This window comes from Netta rufina, assembly GCF_964035555.1.
Source record: "Netta rufina genome assembly, chromosome: 10".
Taxonomy (NCBI): Eukaryota; Metazoa; Chordata; class Aves; order Anseriformes; family Anatidae; genus Netta; species Netta rufina.
The window spans coordinates 18682949-18702365 of NC_140133.1; the positions used below are offsets into that span (position 1 = coordinate 18682949).

At 47.5% G+C, this 19417-nt stretch overlaps 1 protein-coding gene across 1 annotated transcript in view; it reads right to left on the bottom strand.

The window, feature by feature from the left end:
- The window catches only part of FOXP1 (forkhead box P1), a 320759-nt gene that overhangs the window by 154206 nt on the left and 147136 nt on the right, over nucleotides 1-19417 (bottom strand). Inside the window, exon 3 of the mRNA XM_084292461.1 lies at nucleotides 2249-2430. Within this exon, the coding sequence (XP_084148587.1) occupies nucleotides 2249-2419 (171 nt within the window). The 5' untranslated portion in view covers nucleotides 2420-2430. The remainder of the gene's footprint in view (nucleotides 1-2248; nucleotides 2431-19417) is intronic.

Here is a 19417-nt window from a genome sequence, read left to right on the forward strand (position 1 = left end):
CAGTGCTCAGTCCCGCTCAGCCCCGGAGTACATCGCTACCCACAACAGCCGAGCTCAAACTACCCGCTGCTGATTTTTTTTTTCAGACAAAACAAGTGCCAGGTGGCAAAAAGAAAAGATTTGAATGAAATGCTCTTAAGAAATAGCTGTTTAATTCAGAACTCATTCATTTGTATTGAAGAAGCGTTCTGTGGAACGCATTCTGTTAAGTGACCTGAGAGCATATGTTGTATATGGAGAAACATCTAAACATTATGCTCCATGTTGTATGTGTATCTGTAAATGCTTGCATTAGCTGTCTGAAAACAACGGGTTTTTCTTCTTTTCAGCATTTAAAAATATTTTCCAAACACAAAGATTGATATTTTTATGCTGGCTCTGGTTACCCTTTTGTTGTCATCTTTTTTTTTCAATAAGTGTTTGAAACTTTGCAATCAACTTGCTCTTTAAAAGATAACTCCATGGAAAAGTTAGTCATCGAAACCAATTAAGAGCAGAATTGAAACGCAGAACATAAAGGTCTTTTAAGCACTTGGAGGAAAGCGAGCTAAGCAAACACGTTTGTTGTGCTGGCTGAGGAGAAATAAACTGGGGGCGACACACGGAGCCCACTGCAGGCAGCCCTGCCCCAGCTGTGCCGGGCACCAGGGCAGGGCTGAGGACCCGTTTGGGAAGGAATCTCTGCCCCTCTTTAACCAAATGGGCGGCTGGTGAATGCCACAACGGGGTGGAAGGCAGTGAGAGCCCTCTGGGTGGCTATGGAAAGCAGCTGGGAGCAGGAGGGACGAAGCAGAGGGCTGTGCTGGGCCGTGCCCCGCAGCGTGCCCGGGTGCTCCCTCGGCTCCTCTCTGCTCGGAGCGGGCAGGGAGCAGCGCTGCTGGAAAATTCCATAGTGCTCCTATGGAAAAGGCAGTGTAATTAACTCGTTTTGATATGAAGCCTTTTTAAGGAGAGACCTTTGTGCTGAACATATTTTACTGTTCCAATCCTCTTCCACTGTCCTATATTAATCAAAGCTGTAACCCCTGTTGTCTTTGCACTACGAATCAGAATGTGCCCCTGGCGAAGAATGAGGGAAAAGTCAACAGGAATTAAGTTTCAGTGCAACTGTTTACTCAACTGTGGCCTGCAGTTATTGAAATTTTATCCGTGGTTTTGTGTGACTACTGCAGTAATGAATTCAGCATGGCTGTGATTTTCTCACTGATGGTATTCTCACTTCAAGTAAAAACCTGTAGGATGAAAATGATTGAAACAACCCAAATCTATGCATTTAATATCATCCATGTTTCTGACTTGTTTAATTACGGCAGCTTTCTGTTTCAGGTTGGCAAACGGGGACCCTGGCTCCTCCACAAGCCCGCAGTTTGCTTTGTTTTTGAGTGCAGGTTTTTCTTCTCCACAACAACCTGCTAAAAAGATCACTGTACACTTAGGGGAGCCTTAACCAGCTGCCAATCGCTTATTTAAAAGGTTTGAAGAATGCTTATTGCATTAGAGAAGTGAGGGGTAGGCCTAAGTGTATTCACGACAGCTCTCCTGCAGCCTTTGTTCCCAAACACGTTAATGATACATGCCCAGCACTCCAGCGTAAAATTTCCTGAGAGAGTTGCAAAATTTTATCAGAGGAAAGAAAAAGGACAAAATGTATTATACGGATAATTCACACTGGTGAACGTAGTCACTTCCCAGAAAATACACTAATTACAATACAAAGGGAAAGGCTAAGGCACAATTTTGTTGCGATTCTTCTGAATTGGAGAGAGCCCTGACGCGCGCTTTATTTATTTATTTACTCCAAAGTTTTGCCACAGCAGATACCTCCACAGCGTTTCTCGCTAATAGAAAACATTCTGTTGATAGAGGTTGCTAGGTTATATTAAAAATTGTTGCAAAAACAAAACTGAGCATTAGTGTATTTTCCACCCAGTGACATATTTTGGAAACCAGTTATTTGTATACAGCGGTTCACCCAATCGCTGCCACCAGACTCAACACACTCAGGCCCTGATCTTTGGGTATTGCCAGGGAATGATTTAAAAAGAACTCTGGAAAAAAAAAGAAAGTCTAACATTTCTCTTTACATTGCGATCGCAATCCTCTACAGACAAAAAATGTACAGAATGTTGTAGGCAGGTCCTGAAAGCATCCTCTGACTGGCAAACGTGAAGGATTTGGGGGTGGGGAGGGGGTTAAATGCTTCATGCTTTTTCTGGAAGTAGGAAAATTGTAATATGTCTTACAGTACCTGCTGTTGCTGAAGATGTGTTAAATCTGCAGCCCCAATTTCAACTGAAGGTGTCTCGCCGTTTGATCTCACTTCCCGTAGGCTGCACTCTAGTAAATGGTTGCCACCGCTCGCTCCATTCTGAATGGCTGAACCGTTACTTTTTGTCTCAGTCCCAGATTCTTGCATCATGACTCAAAAACCTGAAATAATTTAGGGGAGGGGAAAAAAAAGCAGCTGTTAAAACAGTTGCTGTATATAAGGAGACATGCCCTGTTTTAAATCCTGCCAAAACTGTAAACATTTGTCATTTCCCTTCATACGATTTATCTTTCATTAATGGTTCATGCTACTAGTTTATGTTTATTTATCTGTTGGTACAGCTATGATTTTAGTAAGTACGTTCTGTTCTAAATATAGTATTTTTTGCTCAACATCTTTTTTCCCTTAGAGAAAAAAAAATATTTTCAAATGAACACACAGAATCCATAATTAAATTTCTCTAGTTACATCTGGATGCTTTCCTTTGAAAGCCGTGAGTCATTCTTTGCAACATGTGATGGACAACATCGAAAACTTCATATATAGTACGCAGGGACAGGTAGGGGAAGCAGAGCATTCAGCATTTCGGTTTCCATCCCCACTGTGATACTGCTGAATTAGTTCCTTTTATTACCATGAATCAATTTAGGCTGAGCCTGGGATGTGCTGGACACCATCGGTTCTCGCTTGGAGCAAACTGCTTCAACAGCTCACAGAACTTGTGCTTTTGGCAAATTTATTGGATTTGGCCTGACTTTGGAGGCACTGTGGTGTTATGGTGAAAAGGCTCCTGAATTATCTGTAGCAGGTTATCTGTGTACTGGGCTAAACATCATCTTCGCAGTCACAGCTCTGCACAGCCAGCCAGCAGGCTGTTCGTAACTCTTGGTGGGTGTTTGTCTGTGGATCTATAAAATGCTGTGCTCAGCATTTACACCAGTGGGTCGCAGACCCCACAATGAGGAGGAGGAGGAGGAGGAGGACTGCCCAACTGCTTTCCCCAAGATCTCTTGGGATTTCACGTTGTGTTTTTGTGAATGAACTGGCAGCACAAGACCCCAAGCAAAGCACATATGCCACTTTCCAGCTGCAAACCACTGCCTTTGGGATGTGCTGATGAGTTGTTTTATAGGTATTTCCACCTGCTATGCCCCGAGTTACCAGATTTACACGTAATTAATCTGATCTGCTTCTGCCAGCCCACCCCTCCCTCTGATTCCAGCCTGGGGAGAGCCACGCTGTGTGCTCAGAGCCCGGTGCCCGCTCAGCACCCACATGGGAGCCAAGCACCTCTGTGCAGAGCTGTGTGCTTCGAAATTCAGCAGCTTCATGAGCCAGGAAGAACTGGGGGACTGCTTCAGATCCATCCCTACCCCAATTCAGAAGAAAGCACAAAAATCCTTTCCAGCACGTAAGGGAAAACATCAGTCAGAAAGGGAGAGGAGCACAATGCCTCTCTAATGGACATGTACGTGGGGAGAAACCTTTCCCAGGGCTCCAGGGGAGCCCAACGTGGCTGGAGACAAGGCCTCGTCCTTCCAGCACAGGCGCCCACCGTCACCACGACGCGCTCCAGCCACACGCACAAAAACCAGGCCGCTTTTTCACTTGGTCGCTTCAGCCATTCATAGCCATGATCCATCCGGCTGATAATCAAAATGTCATCACCGAGAAGCAGCTGACTAATGAGGGCTTTGTCAGCACCACCACGCTCCGGCCTCAGCTCTCCTCGCTGATTCACGGCCCGGGCGGGCAGGCTGCTCATTAGCGGGACCCCGCTCCAGTCATGAAGGGACCTATTCAGGCCGCCGGCCGCCCGAGCGCATGGATGGTGCTAGGACAGATTCAAATGTTCCGATTACATTTAAATAAATTTCAGCTGGGCTATGGAAGCCTCTTTCAATCTGTTTTGTGAAATCTTGGAATTATGCAAGGAGACAAAAGGGCTTGGGGCTCATTACAAAGCTTCTGTCAGCCCCCTTGTAAGAGCTCCAGAGATCTAAACTAACCTACGGCTTTCCCAACGCCACGAGTAAATGCTCTGGGGTTTTAGCATGATCCTCCTCTCACACAGACTGAGCACGGTGTGTTTTTCATTTTCGACACTATCGGGAAACCCTACAAGCACAGTGAGGTCTATGCAAGCATCTAGCACGCAAGGCTGTATTACACACTGGGCAGCGACTGCGCCTCTTTTCACCAGAGATGACTCAAGAAATTGCTGCAACTCCTTCCCTTCCATCTAAATTTGAGGTCAAGCCTCAGCTGGAGGAAACGGAGCATTTCATTAATGTAACTTAGCAGAAGATCTGGACAAGGAGACCATGCAGGACTGCGGCAGCAGGTGAAACCCCGAGACTCATCTCTCGGCCTGCTGCGATGCCCAGCGGCGTGTCCCCGTGCTGAGCAGGCCCTGGGGCAGGCCGCCCAGCTGAGGACGGGCACCCTAAAATGGCTGCAGGTACCTCCAGGAGACACCACAGCGGAAAAAGATGGTAAAACCAACGTGCCCCAACAGTAAAAAGCACATTTCATTCTCAAACACTTCTGATGCAACAGATCAACTGGAGGCAAGAACACGGATAAACTACTAAGGAGGGTAAGAGAGAGCGGCGACCAAAGCTCGGAGATGCCTTTGACAGCAGCAAGAAGAATGCACACCACCGAGGAGCAGATCTATCACTGCCTGATCAGGATTTGTTGGCTTGCCCTTCTGAGCAAAATATCTCCAGGACACAAACAAGTTCACAAACAAACTGGTCAAGAAATTATTTATTGCCTCGAGGACTGCAAAATGCTCCTGGAAAAAAACAACAGCAGCTATTGCTACAATTTTTCCAACCTATAGGACAGAGAGAAGGATGGATTATTTGCAGTATTCGGTAACAAAAGACCACTGAGTTCCTGAGCACGTGTCCAGGCTCCCTTTTACATTTCCAAGCACCCCAAGCAGCTACCAGGGGAGCTGTGCAGGGTTGCCCTTGCAATGTACCCAGCAGAACCAGCGCAACCAGCAGGGAACTGGAGCTAGAGGTGGAGTGTACAATGGGAACATCAGGCAGTAAAATGAAAATTGTGATGATTTGGACTTCCAGGGCTTTGCCCACTCAAAGATTATTTTAAAAGCAGAAGCGAACATCTCTGAGCAAATTTTGATTTAAGAACACCCATTCATGGGCAGTCAACTTCAATATAACTTCAGCTGGACACCAATACAAAACAAATCCACTTTGCTAAAATGCCTCCAATAGAAAGCAGGATTTTCAAGGCAGAGAAGATAAAACTGTTTATTTCTTCCCTGTAGTCAAATGTGAGTTGACATAAATAATCACAGTTTGGTTTGATCATTAAGCGTCATGTCATGAAAATCAACCTGCGAGAGCTTTCTGCAAGAATGATTATTATTTGTCTTTTTGAGCACACCTAAATGAGCTGAGGTGATAGTACACTGAGGATGGCTGAGATAATTGTCTCTCTTCAGCGCAGAGGAGCAGGCCTTACAGAAGCCTATTAGTGAAGTCTGTCATTCAAAACTGTGAAAGAAAAAAGCAAAGCAGAGCTGACTTTATTGTGTTCTGTGGCAATCGAACCAAAGCTTTCTGTCGAGTACCACCACCATCGATTCTGGTCCGAATACAACCCTAGGTAAGAAGAATGGTACCGAAAAAGCTGTTGTGCATAGTGATTTATTGTAGGAATACCGTACTCCACAAAAGCTTCCCTGACATACCAGACACCACATCCCGACTCAAGAAATGCAATGGCAGAAGAGCACGTCCGCCTTGCACGTTCTACCAAGCAGAATGACTCTCATATCAATTCTGCAAAGGAAAATGTATTTTAACAGCTTAAAATAGATGGGTTCTTATCACTCTAAGTATCTTTTTTTTTTTTTTCCCATAAAAATTCTACACTATTTCATGTTAGGGGTGGATACAGAATGACTCTTCAGATTATTAAAGGTGACACAAGATGCTTTTCCTCTCAGAAGGGCCCAAAGATAAGCTGCAACATGAACAACAAACTTCCACAGCTGCCCTTGTAGAATTGCAACCTGAAATCCAGGAGCTTGTATAACACAAACTGTTCATATATGACTTAGTATCAGCTTCATTTAAAAATCTCACAACAGAGATCGATTTTTCAAGATTCTGGACTTAACCTGCACAAAACCTCTTCTAGTTTTGATGTACAGCCAACTACAAAGCCCAAACCATATGGTTTGGCTCATCTCTTTGCTTAATATGTTATGTTCAAGGTAAGGGGGTAAAATTTCAATGGAGTGGAATCAAACTGATGCACACTGTCAATAGGAGGACAACAGCTCATTGTCTTCCAGATGACTTGGAGACAGCTGATTTCTTAAGGGCATGGTCAAAATTGAAAAAACACAGGTCGGATGTGAACTTTGGCTGAATGACAAGGATCTTTCTGAGGACTCCGGAGTCAGTGTTTTGAACTAAAAAGATACAACCTGAAGGAATTCTCATTTTGAAAACGTTCTGTGCCAATCCATTTTTTAAAAAGTCCTTAACATCACTAAGTCCAGATGCTGCAGATACACATCTCTTAGCTCCACCGGCCTAGTGAGATGAGCAAGGTTAAGCATGGAGATTAGCAGGCCGGAGGTGGGCACTGAAGTGTGCAATTTCTGCAATTCTGCTACCGGTGGAGTTTCTAAAGACCTAGCAGCATTGTTTAATGTCAGCACGAGGGAGGATTTTCTCTCTGATGCACCCGTCAGAATAAGGACCCGCTGCAAGCCTGAAAGAGTAAGGGACAGCCACCCAGACCTGGTGGGATGCCCTCCCATACACGGAGGCATCTGGTGAGATGTTTTTAAGACTCCTGAATAAGCAGCAGTCCGCACTTCTAAGAACCTCATCACCTCAAAAAAAACTATCCCTGGGGTCTTCTGGGCCTTAAAATCCTTCTTTAAGTATGATTCCAGACTCGACCTGGGCTACAATTGGAAAGTCACTAGCAAGCCTGATGATTTTATTTTGGCGACTAGTATCTGGAGGTTTTTACAAATACATACGTGCACATAAAGATCTTTCAACATTTCTGTCCCCTGGGAACAATGCAAGAGCAAAAACGTTGTCATAATACATCCCCTCTTTGTCACATTTGTGAAAGATTTTAAGCTAACAAAAAGTTCAGCCTTTATTCCAGGGCAGTTAATTAAGGTTGACCAAGTCAGGCAGAAGTAAATTAACTTGGCTGATCAATTATTTATATGAAGCAGAATAAATGCCCTTAAAGAACTTGGCCCAGCCATGAAAGCATGTGTAAATTAAACTAAACACAGATTTATAAAATATCTTTCTACTTGTATGGATAGAAGAGTAATGGTAAAATCAGCTTTAAGTAAGTGATCAAATGACAAGTTCTAGCCCTAAATTCTCTAGCAGGCACGCCATCCACACAGGCATCATTCATACGTAAATATTTTACCTATTTGTTGCAAGCAGCTCCCCAAAGCAAGCTCAGGACCAACTTTTGAGCGCTTCTCCGCATGACTATGAAAAACAGAACAACGTTTGGAAGCGCTTCACAGCAATGCAGCGCTGCGAGGCAGGATTTTGCCTCTTGAAAACTAACACGCTCCAGAGGGCGAACGGCAAGACAACACAAAAGCACGAGCAGAGCTGCTTCTTACCAACAGCACAGGTACAAAAGCAATGTGAAGGCAGCGGGGCGCTCCCAGCGCTGCCCGTCACCGGCACCGAGGACCACGAGGGCTTTCCCAGCGCTGAACTCACAGCTGGACCATTTTAGTGCCGGTACCTCTGGAGCAAGTGGCTGGCCAGGGAAAGTGCCTCAGGCTCCTCATCCTGCCACCAGTCCCGAGTGTTTCCAGGAACATGCTCCGACGGTCTCCAGCAGACGCCGAAACCCCCATTTAGTCCAGCTGACAGCCTGTCCCGAGGCCGGCCAGCAGCACCGTCCCGCCAGCCATGAGTTCGGTCAAACAAAAAGGATTCACTAGTGGAAATTAAAAGCCTTGTGTAAGGTAAGGCTTTGATCTACCGTGGGGGAAGGCGTACAGATGTTCAGCTGCTCATTTACTAAATTACACCATGTCACAATTAACTGTGAATCAGCCAGCTTCACATGAGCAGCTCGAGGGCTGCCACCACGCTAAATACAGAAATAATGCCGGGGAGGGGAGTCCAAACTAGCCAGGTGGACCAGATGACTTCTCTCTGCCTGCGTCTGCGGTTAGCACGACTATTAGAAAGAGCCATCCCGACATATGGCACGGTTTAAGTAAATCAGATCACCCTGAACTCACCAGCCTTTCTCAACTTACAAACCCCTCAGCTCTCGTCGTTGCAGATGGGTGCATACCCATCATGCTTTTAGAGTTTTCAGTAGCCGTCATTTATCCTGCTGACAGGGTGTATTTTAGGTATAATTATGTACTAACTAACTATAGATCAACTGTCAGTACATTAGGGTACTTTTGGGATAAAACTTCATGCTTACCCCTTTGAAGGCCACTCGCCTACACGCTACTGGTGGTTGCTGAATTGTGCAGGAGTACGAGAAGGGAGAACTGGTTGCAAAGAGCAATTAAAGATGATCTTTAGGAACCAACCAAAATAGTACGGCACAGAACGAGTCAGACTGCTGTCCTGAAAAGCGATGCTGAGTCACGTCTGACAGCCGCGCTTCTTCGAGGAGAGGCAAACCTGGAGCAAGGGAAGGGAGGAAGGCGCACGGGAAGTGCGGGAAGAGGAAACAAAGAGACGGCGACAGATACGAGGTGAAATCCTTTGATATTTCCTCAGCTTAAAGAGGTAATTCAGTGCATAAAGACGGATCCTTGAAATTTCAAAGGATGAAACTCACACAACAAAGATTGTCAAGAGTGCTATTTTCTAGGATTAGAACAAAAATGTGTTGGGATTTGCTATATGATCTTACATGGCTGAGCACAACTGTATACTTGCTGTTATGCAAGCACCATCTTCCAATACAGAATTTTCATAATTATAACAGAAAGGCGTAAATTTTCTAATGCATGGCAGTTCAAAAAGTAATCAAGAGAATGAGCCTGAGGGCTATTTTAATGTATGCAAAGCTAGTGACCCACAGTAAATGGGAGGTAGGCTTCAATGAATGCAAAGTAATGCACACATACTAAAGACCTGGTCTGATGAGGGACGGCTAAAATTAACACCCAATTAATTTCCGAATTGACAAACAAATGAAACCCATAAATCTAGTTTCTCATTAATTTTCTTGTGGTATAATTTAAAGCAGTAATATGAGGGCAAAAACTGAGCATTATCCATCATAAATATCAAAAAAGATAGCACTGTAACACCATAAATTATGCATATTACCTGTTGTTAAAAATGATTAATGTATTATCAACTTTATCGCGCACTGTATATGTCTAGACGTATCTAAAAGCTGAAATTTCATTTAGTGCTGAGGAAATAAAGGGTCCGGCAGAAACGGGATTATCCGCAGCACGGCCTCGGGTTCGTGCTCCCATCTGGGGCTGCGAGGGGCGGCGCTGGACTCATCCCAGGCCTCGGGTCAGCTGAGCCCGTGGTGGAGGCGATGTGCTGAGCCTCCCCGGGGAAGGGGAGCAAATCACGCTGCTCCTGGAGCAGCCCCACGAGCCCATCCATGGTGTGGGCCTGGCACCCGGCTCGCTCGGGGCTGCTCCCCATCCCTGCACAGGGCAAGCGCTGCCTGGTGATGCTGAGCCGTGGGGAGGGCAGAGAGGGAAGAACTGAACAAGGAGGGGAAAACGTGAAGAGTTCTGTAACTAAATCCAGTGGGTGAGCAGCTCAGGCTTCCTAGAAGTGCTTCAGCACAACACCTTGGCCAACAGGAGAAGGATGCGGGCTGCCTGACCTCCTGCCTGCGGCCTCACCAGTGAGAAGCTGAATTTTTGCCTACCTCAACCCATAGCAGGGCTTCTGTCCCACTTTCCACCCTGCAGTCTCCTGAGGAGCAGCTCTACCTACGGCTGCCTATCTGCAGCCTGCCACAACTTTTTATTTATTTCTTTGTTTATTTTAACCGTACACAGCATCACTGCCTTGTTCACCATTTGTGTGTGTGGCTCACTTCAGGGCCACAGGAACCTGAAATCACTTAGAGGCAGCTCAGTGAAAGGCTGCTGATGCTCTGAAGGAGCTGATATTTAAGACAGCCGTGGTTAGGAGAAGGGAAGGACAGGCAGGAGCCTAATCCCAGTTGTGCCACGCTGGCTTACTGTGAAATCATGGCCAAATAATACAGAGAAGCTCTCACTGCTGGTATCCCTGAGATTATCAGTGCTGCTGAGGGTGTTGCTGACCACAACCAGGAAGAACAGAGAACAAGAAAATCCAAGGAAAATTAATTGAAATGGACATCACAAGGTTGCCACTGGTTCTTTTCAGAGAGCTAGAGCTGGTCCCCATGAAATACTCATGCACCGAATCACACCGAACTGCAAGACAAAAGGCCTCACTTCTTTGCTTCGGGTAGGTGATCTGTAGCCTGCTTGTTGGGACTGGATACAAAAGCCATAAAACTCCATCCTACCCTTACCTGCCAAATACAGCCCACGACGACTGCCAAGCTTTCTCTCCTTGCTCACATAACCCAACATTTGTTGGAGACCCGAGCGTCAGGCAGAGGAGGCGGACAGCTCTGCTTTCCCTGCCTGAGCATCTTGCGTTCCCCCTTCTTTTAACACATCCACGGGGAAGTCGCTCCCAGTCTCACCTTGGATAAACAAATCCCCTTTGTGAAGCTAGCTCTCCATCAATCCACACCTCTCAGCCTGACAGCTATTGAGATCCACAAAGCTCACGCCACGGCTGCGGCGAGGCTCTCGAGCTGGGCCATTTCCAGGCGAGTGGCGAGGAGGATGCAGCGTTTACATCCCGCCACCGGCCGAGTGAGGTTCCTTCCTCTCTCCCGGGGAGAGCTGTCTTTCAGCCACAAGCTTCACCGAAACCGCCCTTCCCATCGCTGGGACCATCGTTTATTTGGCAGGGAAGGAACGGCGAGCAGCAAACCACCCAACCCAGCCCAAAATCATGCCTCGTTGTGCTCTGCGACAGCCACCATGAGGCTGGGACACGGCAGCGTGGGCGTTAGAGGAAAGCCCCTCGCCGGAGAGGGGCACGGCACCGCTGCACGTCCCTCGGGAGGCACCCACCTGCGGGGTCTAGGTGAAGAGAGGAACAGAAACGCAGCCGCTCTCACGGCCCGGGGCCCCTCTGTTTGTGTGCACGCCGCTCGGCGCCCGCAACGTGTGCTCCCAGTCCCTCTCCCGGCGAAGAAGGCGACCAGAATACCCAACTTACTGAAAGGCCAGAGCTGCATTTAATAAACACGCTGGTGTGGCAGCACGGGCTGCGAGACGGCAGCAGCACTGCTTCACCACGACGACACCAACCTTGCGGGTCTGAGCGCTGGCGGCACGTTAACGAGGAGCCCACCCCCCCGGCGCAGCTCCAACAAAGCGTTTCTAAACCGTCTACCGGCCTCCAGAAGTCAGAAACCACCCCGAAGCCAGGTGCAAGCCCTCAGCACTTGTGCACGACGCTGTTCTCACTTCACTATTTTCCCCCAGACACAGGCAGCCAGGCCGGCTGCTTTAATGCCCGCGGGCACAGCCACGGCTTCAGGCACCCACCTCCCGGCAGCCAAAACAGGCCTGGACCACCGGGCTGAGGCAGGGAAAGCAGGACGTCACATTTCTATCCAGATTTTGTTCCTCACCTTTCCAAGGGATGAGAAGGCCAAATATTTAATTGCATCCTTCAGAAGCTTTTTATACACGTATATTCAAGATATTTTAATTGATAATTCCTACATAAAGGCGCAGGCACCGCCTCCATACAAAAAGAGTTAACATTTCCTTCTCAAGGTCACTCCAGGAGGGTTTACTCCCTCTGTGTGCGACGCCCTAACAATTTACTGTACATGCTAACAGGTCCTGCCTGGCGTTCGAAATCCAGAAACAACAACAAACAATAATTTTGAAAAACAAAGATGGTGTGAGTGACTTTTCTTGCTCATTTGCAAAACAACCCAAAAGCAACAACTACCAGGAGGGTGCTCTCTAATTAGGACTCTCGGAAAGCAGAGAGCAAATAGCCAGCATACAGAAATTAGCAGATGTAAATGCTGCTTTCCAGTTATAAATAGGATACAGCAGCTCAGTAACCTCCCTTGCAGGAGAAGGAATGGCAGAGAGCATTTTTAACTTGGGTACTTTCTCTCCGTTCAGATGGCTCTGCTCTTACACCAGAGATTTGGCCCAGATCTCAGAAATAAAAGTGAAAGCTTCGCCTTTTCAGACTTCATCGATTACAATCGGCCAGGAGCAAGGAGGGAAACCAAAGCAGCCCCGATGCTCACAGAACTCAAAGGCTTCTTCTGGGGCGATTACCTGGTTCAGAGCCCTATACCTTTGTCCTAGACCTTCTAACTCCTTGTTTGCTCCGTACAGGATTTTCTAGCCATCAGCCGCCTATCGCTGTGCTAGTCGTCTTGCAGGAGTGCTCTCTCCCTTCTGAAAAAAGCAAACAACTGGATAGATATCATTACACTAAGGAAATCTCTTGGAAAAACCAAACAACTTGCTAATCTTTCTAGCCCCTTCACCCAAGTTAAAGATAAGCAAAGCAAACCAAAGTGAGTTTCAGCCACATTCCAGGGACAAGCTCCCCTTTTTCTCCTTTATCAAAATCCCAGCATTTAAAGGTTTTTTTCCAGACCTTGCAGGATAAACTGCTGCTCACACCCGCAAACAAAGCAATATTTGTTTAATAACTGATTGCTGCCATGGGTACAGTAAACAAGGGGCCCAGCATTTGTGTTTATGAACAAACACATCATCTTGCAAGAGCAATTTAACATTAACCAGGTGGAATAATCAACAGATTTCATAGGTGACACTCGGGGCAGGACTAATGTAAACAGAGCAGGGAGGAGAAAGGGGCCACTCTTAGGGAATCAAGGTTGAGGCAAATGCATTACAGAGTAAACAGCTGGGAAGAACTCAAGACAAACAAATAGTCATTCTTCTGACATTTCGAGCAGCAGAAAGGTTGTACGTTACATACATCAGCTGCTGACCACCATGAAATCCAACCAGTTGGGGACCAGGCCTCCTTGTTTACACAGTGCCATGTTTGCTTATAAACAACAATTTGCTGTTACCAACCTCGCATTACTCATTGCATAAACCAGCAGATCAAGTGAGATCCTGTTAACTCTTCTGTGGATTGAGGGTTTTTTTTTTCCCCCTTAAACAACAACAAACAAAAAGCCTTTGCAGTCTTTCTTTGCAACCTCAAGACAACAGGCAACAGAGGAAAACACAGGGCCGTGCATCTGCTAGATAAAGGGCAGAGAAAGGAGCTGAAATCACTTGAAAGTGGTTCACAGAACAAGCTTTACCGGCCAAACCACTGATGTGGAAGATCTATTTACATTAAGAAAAAAAAAAAAAAAAAAATCAGCAACTGCACAAGGTGGGATGCAAAATGTTCAGTTTCTCCCCTAAAACAAACAAGCACAACGCTGCCTCTCCGCACAGCTTCATCCCTCCCGGCACGGCCGGATGGTTTCATGCACACACGCCCATGCACAAGGCACGGTTCCTCCTTCTCTGGCCCGTCCTCAGCCCTCTTCCTCCTGCCTCCTGTCTCCAGCCTCCGATTTCTGGAGACCTCCCCTGCTCCTCTGCAGTGGCCCAGGTGGTGCCAGAAGCCCCTCCGAAGCCCCTCTGTCTCCTCCAAAGTCTTCATCTCACACCAGAAAGCCCAGGCCTTCAGCTACCCCTTGGCATCCCTCTCTCAGCACCACCGCCCCGTGCCATCCCTGCTGGCGGTGCCCTCCTGAAGCCCCCGAGGTTTCCCACCTCTCCCTTCCCGTCTCTCGCCCCCACGCCCCTCGGACGATGCCCATCGCAACCCTCCTGCGGGGAGGTTTCTGCAACTGCTCTATCTTGAACGTGGATTTCGGGCAAGATCTGAAGCAGAGGGAGAGAAGATGGATGGTCCCAGCGGCAGGGGTTAATCCAGGGCTCTGGGTTACATTCCTGCCCTGACACCATCCCTGCTGTGACCTCCAGCAGCCTCTTCATCCCTCCTGTATGTAAAATAAGCCCTTTGAGACATTGCACTGGGTGGATGGGAGTAGAGGATGCAGTTATGGTCTATGCCACAGGTCCTTTTTTCCCCCCAGATGCCCCAAATCCTGCCCGGTGTCCCCAGTGCCTCCTGAGGAGCGCCAGCGCTGCCACCGAGCAGCAAAATTCACCCCAGGAAGCAGCCAAGGTCACAGCTGCCCGGGCACTCATCTCCTCTCCCTCATCATTTCATCTGCAAACAGCACGGTGGCGAGGAGCCTCCTCCCTCATCATTTTTTCACAAGTTTGAGAATATTTGGTACTTTTCTTCACAGCACAATCCTGGGCATCTGCGGCTGGCCGAGACACTCCGCTTCCTTTTTTTTTTTTTATATCAGAAAACATTTAGCCTTTTGTTGTTAAAAAAAAAAAAAAAAAAAAGCTCGCTCAAAAGCATGAAATGAGTACAACCCCCTAATAAGGCAGGTATTTAAATGAAACCCGAAAGCAGCATTGTGGAGGCAACCTCCTATTTTTTCGTACATCAGGCTGACAGCATAATAGCGGGCAGGATGAAAGGTGGGACTCGAGCACGGAGTTGGCGGCCGCGCACCAGGAAAACAGAAGTGCTGCCCCATTTCCTGTGCTTCAGCAGAATATTTCTGATGTCTGGGGCTGCCGGGGACTTAACTCTGAATTAATGATTACACACAATGCCGTCCTTTCTCCCCGCCCTGCAGGACGGCGAGGGCCAGCCTCAGCGAACGGCTGTGGGCAGGCAGGCACGGGTCACGGGGGATTTAGCTGTTTCACAGCGGCTTCAGAAATTTCGACACCGCAACCTGAAGGCTTCTGAAAACATCAAGCTCCGCGTGGCAGTCATGCTATTTCCCTGCGCGACACTGCTGCTCTCACCTCGGCTGCGCTGCCTGCTCCGCGCTCCTTTTCCAGCACGTAAAATCACAGTTTGTTCAGTACAAAGTAACTACGGGATGATAAAAACTATAAGCATATCATTCAAATGCTTTATTGGTCAAATAGATGGATGCTTTTATTAGTCCAACCTTTTTTGTAATGGAGTGCCACTGATGACCCAGTGTTAGCCTCATTCCCTGCTATTAATCACACTTCTAAGAGCTCATTTTGCTTTAAAATCTTAAGAAATTGCTATAATTTAAAGACATGGTGTCTACATAATGGGAAATGCTTCACAGATTGTATCATTTCATATCACACAGAATTTTTATGGCAATGCTGACCACGCTACCAAGGTATTACGAAACTTGAATAAAATCTATTTTATGAAGAAAAGCTAAACGTAAACTTACTTTTCTATTTGTGGTTTGCCACATCCATAATGTTTTAATCACAGCCTTTTGGGAGCTGCAGTATTCAACTGCATGTGGCTTACATAGATTAACACCAAAAAAACTCTCCCTGAATAAATATAAACAGAACAAAACAAAATTAAATGAAAATTAAATAAAAGAAAAGGATGGACCACGAGAGAAAGTCTTGCTCAGGCTGTGCTCAAACAATTTAACACAAGGGATTTATTCATTCACCGACTCCATTATCTCTTTCTTTTCTACACAGGGAAAACAGACGATGTTTACTGTGAAAAAAACTTTTATGACAAAGTGGAAGCATCTAAAGAATTTACCCAGACTGCGAATTAAACTAATATAATGATGGTCTTAACCCATATTATTAAAATGTACTTCGCACAATGTTTCGACAGTGTTGACTGCTGCAAGAGGGAAAACACATTTAAGACAATTTCAGCCAAATGCAAAAGCAGAAGCCTTCCATTTTCCAAATGTAAAGTAAAAAGCATCTTTAACCATCTTCTTAGGAAGGAAAATGCAGGGCAATTATGTTATATGGCGAACGCAGAGGAGTGTTCTTTGCTCAGTTCTCTAACAAGGTATTAGTACCTCCTGGCCTGAGGAACACTGCGTGTAAATCACATCATATTCAGAGCGTCTGCATTAATTATAATAGGAGCTGGAGAGAAACGGTAACTTTCCAGGTTGTTGCTAAGGATTAGCCCTTGTTTACAATTCTGTATTTATAGAACAAGAAAAATTTGTCAAATGAAGGGCAAAGAGGAATGCAGGAACACAAATTTAGCTTTGATTTCAAAACAAATCAGATCCTGCAAGCGTTCCCTGAAAAGAAAACCACAGTTTTTAATGTGAAGATGCAAATGAGCCTCAGAATATAAAAATGTTTTATAATTCTGTGCATTCAACACTACTAGATGTTATTTAAAGCATTTATGTTAACGTTTCTCATACTCACGGAGCAAGTCCAAGATGCTGCACACAGCATCTATTTAAAACGGCTCGCGTTTCTGGGGGGCACTGGGGAGCCGAGGAGCCTGCAGCAGGAGGCAGCAGTCGCAGGGGGTCGGGGACAGCTCCTAGGGGGTTCGAGACAGCGTGCCGGGAGGGACAAGCCCTCAGCGGGCTTCAGGCTGGCTGCGTGGAGCTGGGCATCTCCGTCCAGAGGGCAGCGCATGAATCCCAAACCCTGTGGAGCAGACGAGCTGGCTTCCCCGATCGCTGCACATCGGGCGGAGGGAATGGGATGCGACCGAGCCACCTGTTAAGGAGGGCACCCAGGAACCCCGGTACAGACGACAGAAAGGGTTGCAGGGTCCGCTGTGCACAACGTGGGGTTTCTGGAGGGCGCCGCGAGGAGAGGTGGCCCCAAAATCCCCGGGCAGGGTCCCAGGCAGCAGTGCCGAAGCACCGCGGGGACCTGCAGGTCTCAGGCACCTTGGCAGAACTGGCTGGGGAAGTTTACGCCGCTCTGCCACCAGGCTGAGGCTAAAGAAAACACTTCGGCCTCCAGCACTTTCGTTTCTTTTTGCAAACAAGGGCACACCCACTACAATTAAGTTGCAAAACTCTTTTCATTAGGGCTCCTTGTTTTCACACACTCAAAGCCTTCTAAGACCTGCAGTCCCTCCCCATGCACCCATCAGTGTGTGTTGGGGGGGAAACTGAGCAAAAGCTCTTTAGTGGTTTCGGTTTATAGAGAAGCAAATGGAAAAATGCTTTTTTTTCATTAAAAAAAAAAAAAAAAAGTAACCACCAGCATCTGAGCAGGGTGACTTGCAAGAACTCTGAGCACCTACAACTGAGAGCATCTAACCCCTCTCGAGGATCAGGCCCACAACACAGCACGGAAAATGTGCTTGGCTCGGGTTTTGGGGCTGTCAGGTTGCGGCTAGGACACGAGGCAGAAGGGAAGGGATCAGCCAGAACGGAACAAGTGGGACAGAATTGCTTTTCCTGCCCAGTTTTGCCTCGTTGCTTCTTTCCCAGGAACAGCTCCGGCCTGGGTCCAGAGCGAGGATCCCATCCCAGCAGATTTCCGTGCAGGAGACACGTACATCGCGCACGCGTTTCCCAGCAGCCACATGCTCGGCGGTGACACACATGGATCCCGAGCACCCAAAAATACAGTTGGGCCTCATCACACTGGCCCAACAGAGAGAAAAAAGCGTGAATTTTTTTTCCACCTCAAAATTTCATCCTGTGCCTGAGAAAACTCCCTAAAAAAGCTCTGTCGAAACCGATTTTGTTTCTACTCACCAAAAAAAAGCACATATGCCTACTTTTGAGTCAGGATGCAGGAAGCCAAGCTCTTAATCCCTCTTCTGCCTCCACCCAGGGCTGAAGAGCTTCACCCCAGCTCTGAGCCGCTCTCAGAGGTGGCAGAGAGACAACCAGGGACCGGTCACCAAATGCACCTCTGCAATTTGCTTACGCCTATAGGTGCCCATACCTTGCCCACGCACGATGCCAGCAGGACAGGGGCCTCCCAGCAGCCAGCACAAACCACTCCGCAGGGCCCTCAGCCACAAGAACCCTGGCAGAGGTTGCTCTGGGCCGTGTCCCCAGCAGCAGGGAGCGGAGCCCTTCCCAGCCACGTCCTTGCCGTCCGCTGGGAGCCGCGGGGACGCGCTCAGCACCCGCAGCCTGCGGACGTCGCCATCCCCGTGCAGGTGCAGGGTCCCGCAGATGTGCTGGCTCCTGAGCGCCTGCGGCTTCCTGCTCCCAGGGCTCGTGGAAGAGGAGGATCCGCTGTGTTTACCCTCTCCTCGAGGCGAGAGGATTCAATGTCAGGATGTGCAGCAAGAGGGTAATTCGCACCCCGGACTCGACGGTGCGATGCCGCAGCCGCAGCCTGCGTGATCTCCTCCTTTGGATTAAAGCTGTTTGCACAAGTCAGAGCAGAACAAGAAGAGGAACAAAACATACAGTGTATTTTGTTCTGTGCTGCAGCCACATATTTCAACTGCCTCAGACGAATTCTTAGAGTAAACACAGCTTTAAAAGAAAATAGCTAGAATAAAGAGCTTCTGGAAAGTTCCTCCTGATTATGCATGCAAGAATTCTGCTACTGCTTCCTCCCATCATCTGAAAAATAAACCAAGCACCCAACTTCTACAACTATCCGCAGAAGTGCTATTTTTCTGCAACACGTTACAACCCTATCTGAGGTCTGCGAGTTGTAATGAATGCATCTTGTTTTGTAAAATACACAGAGGAGCTCAATTAAATGAACAACTGTAAAGGAAATAGAGCTGATAAAGGAATTAATGCTCTCGGCGCCAGATCATAACACAACATCTAGGATAACAAAACCGTGTCAAACATGCAACCGCTGAAGACTTGGAAAAAAAAAAAATAAAAAGTTCCATCCTAAAATACTTTAAAGCGTGTCAAATTAAGATGTGCAGAACTTAGAGAGGGGAGAGGGGAGCAGGGGCAGCAGCAGGGGCCCCGCTGATTGCACGGCCGCACCCCAGCATCCCGCCAGCACGCCCCGACCTCCCAGCAGCCGTGCGGACACCCGCAGGGTTTCCTACCCAGCGCCGAGTCCAGCCAGAGCTGAGTGCTGCTGCCGAACAGCCCCGGGCACCCCGCGTTACGGAGGAGACCACAGGAGATGGATTCGAGCCCCGCCGATGCTAGGAAGAAGCCTTTAGGATTTACACGCCATCACCTGCTCGGCTGAGCGGTGTTTTC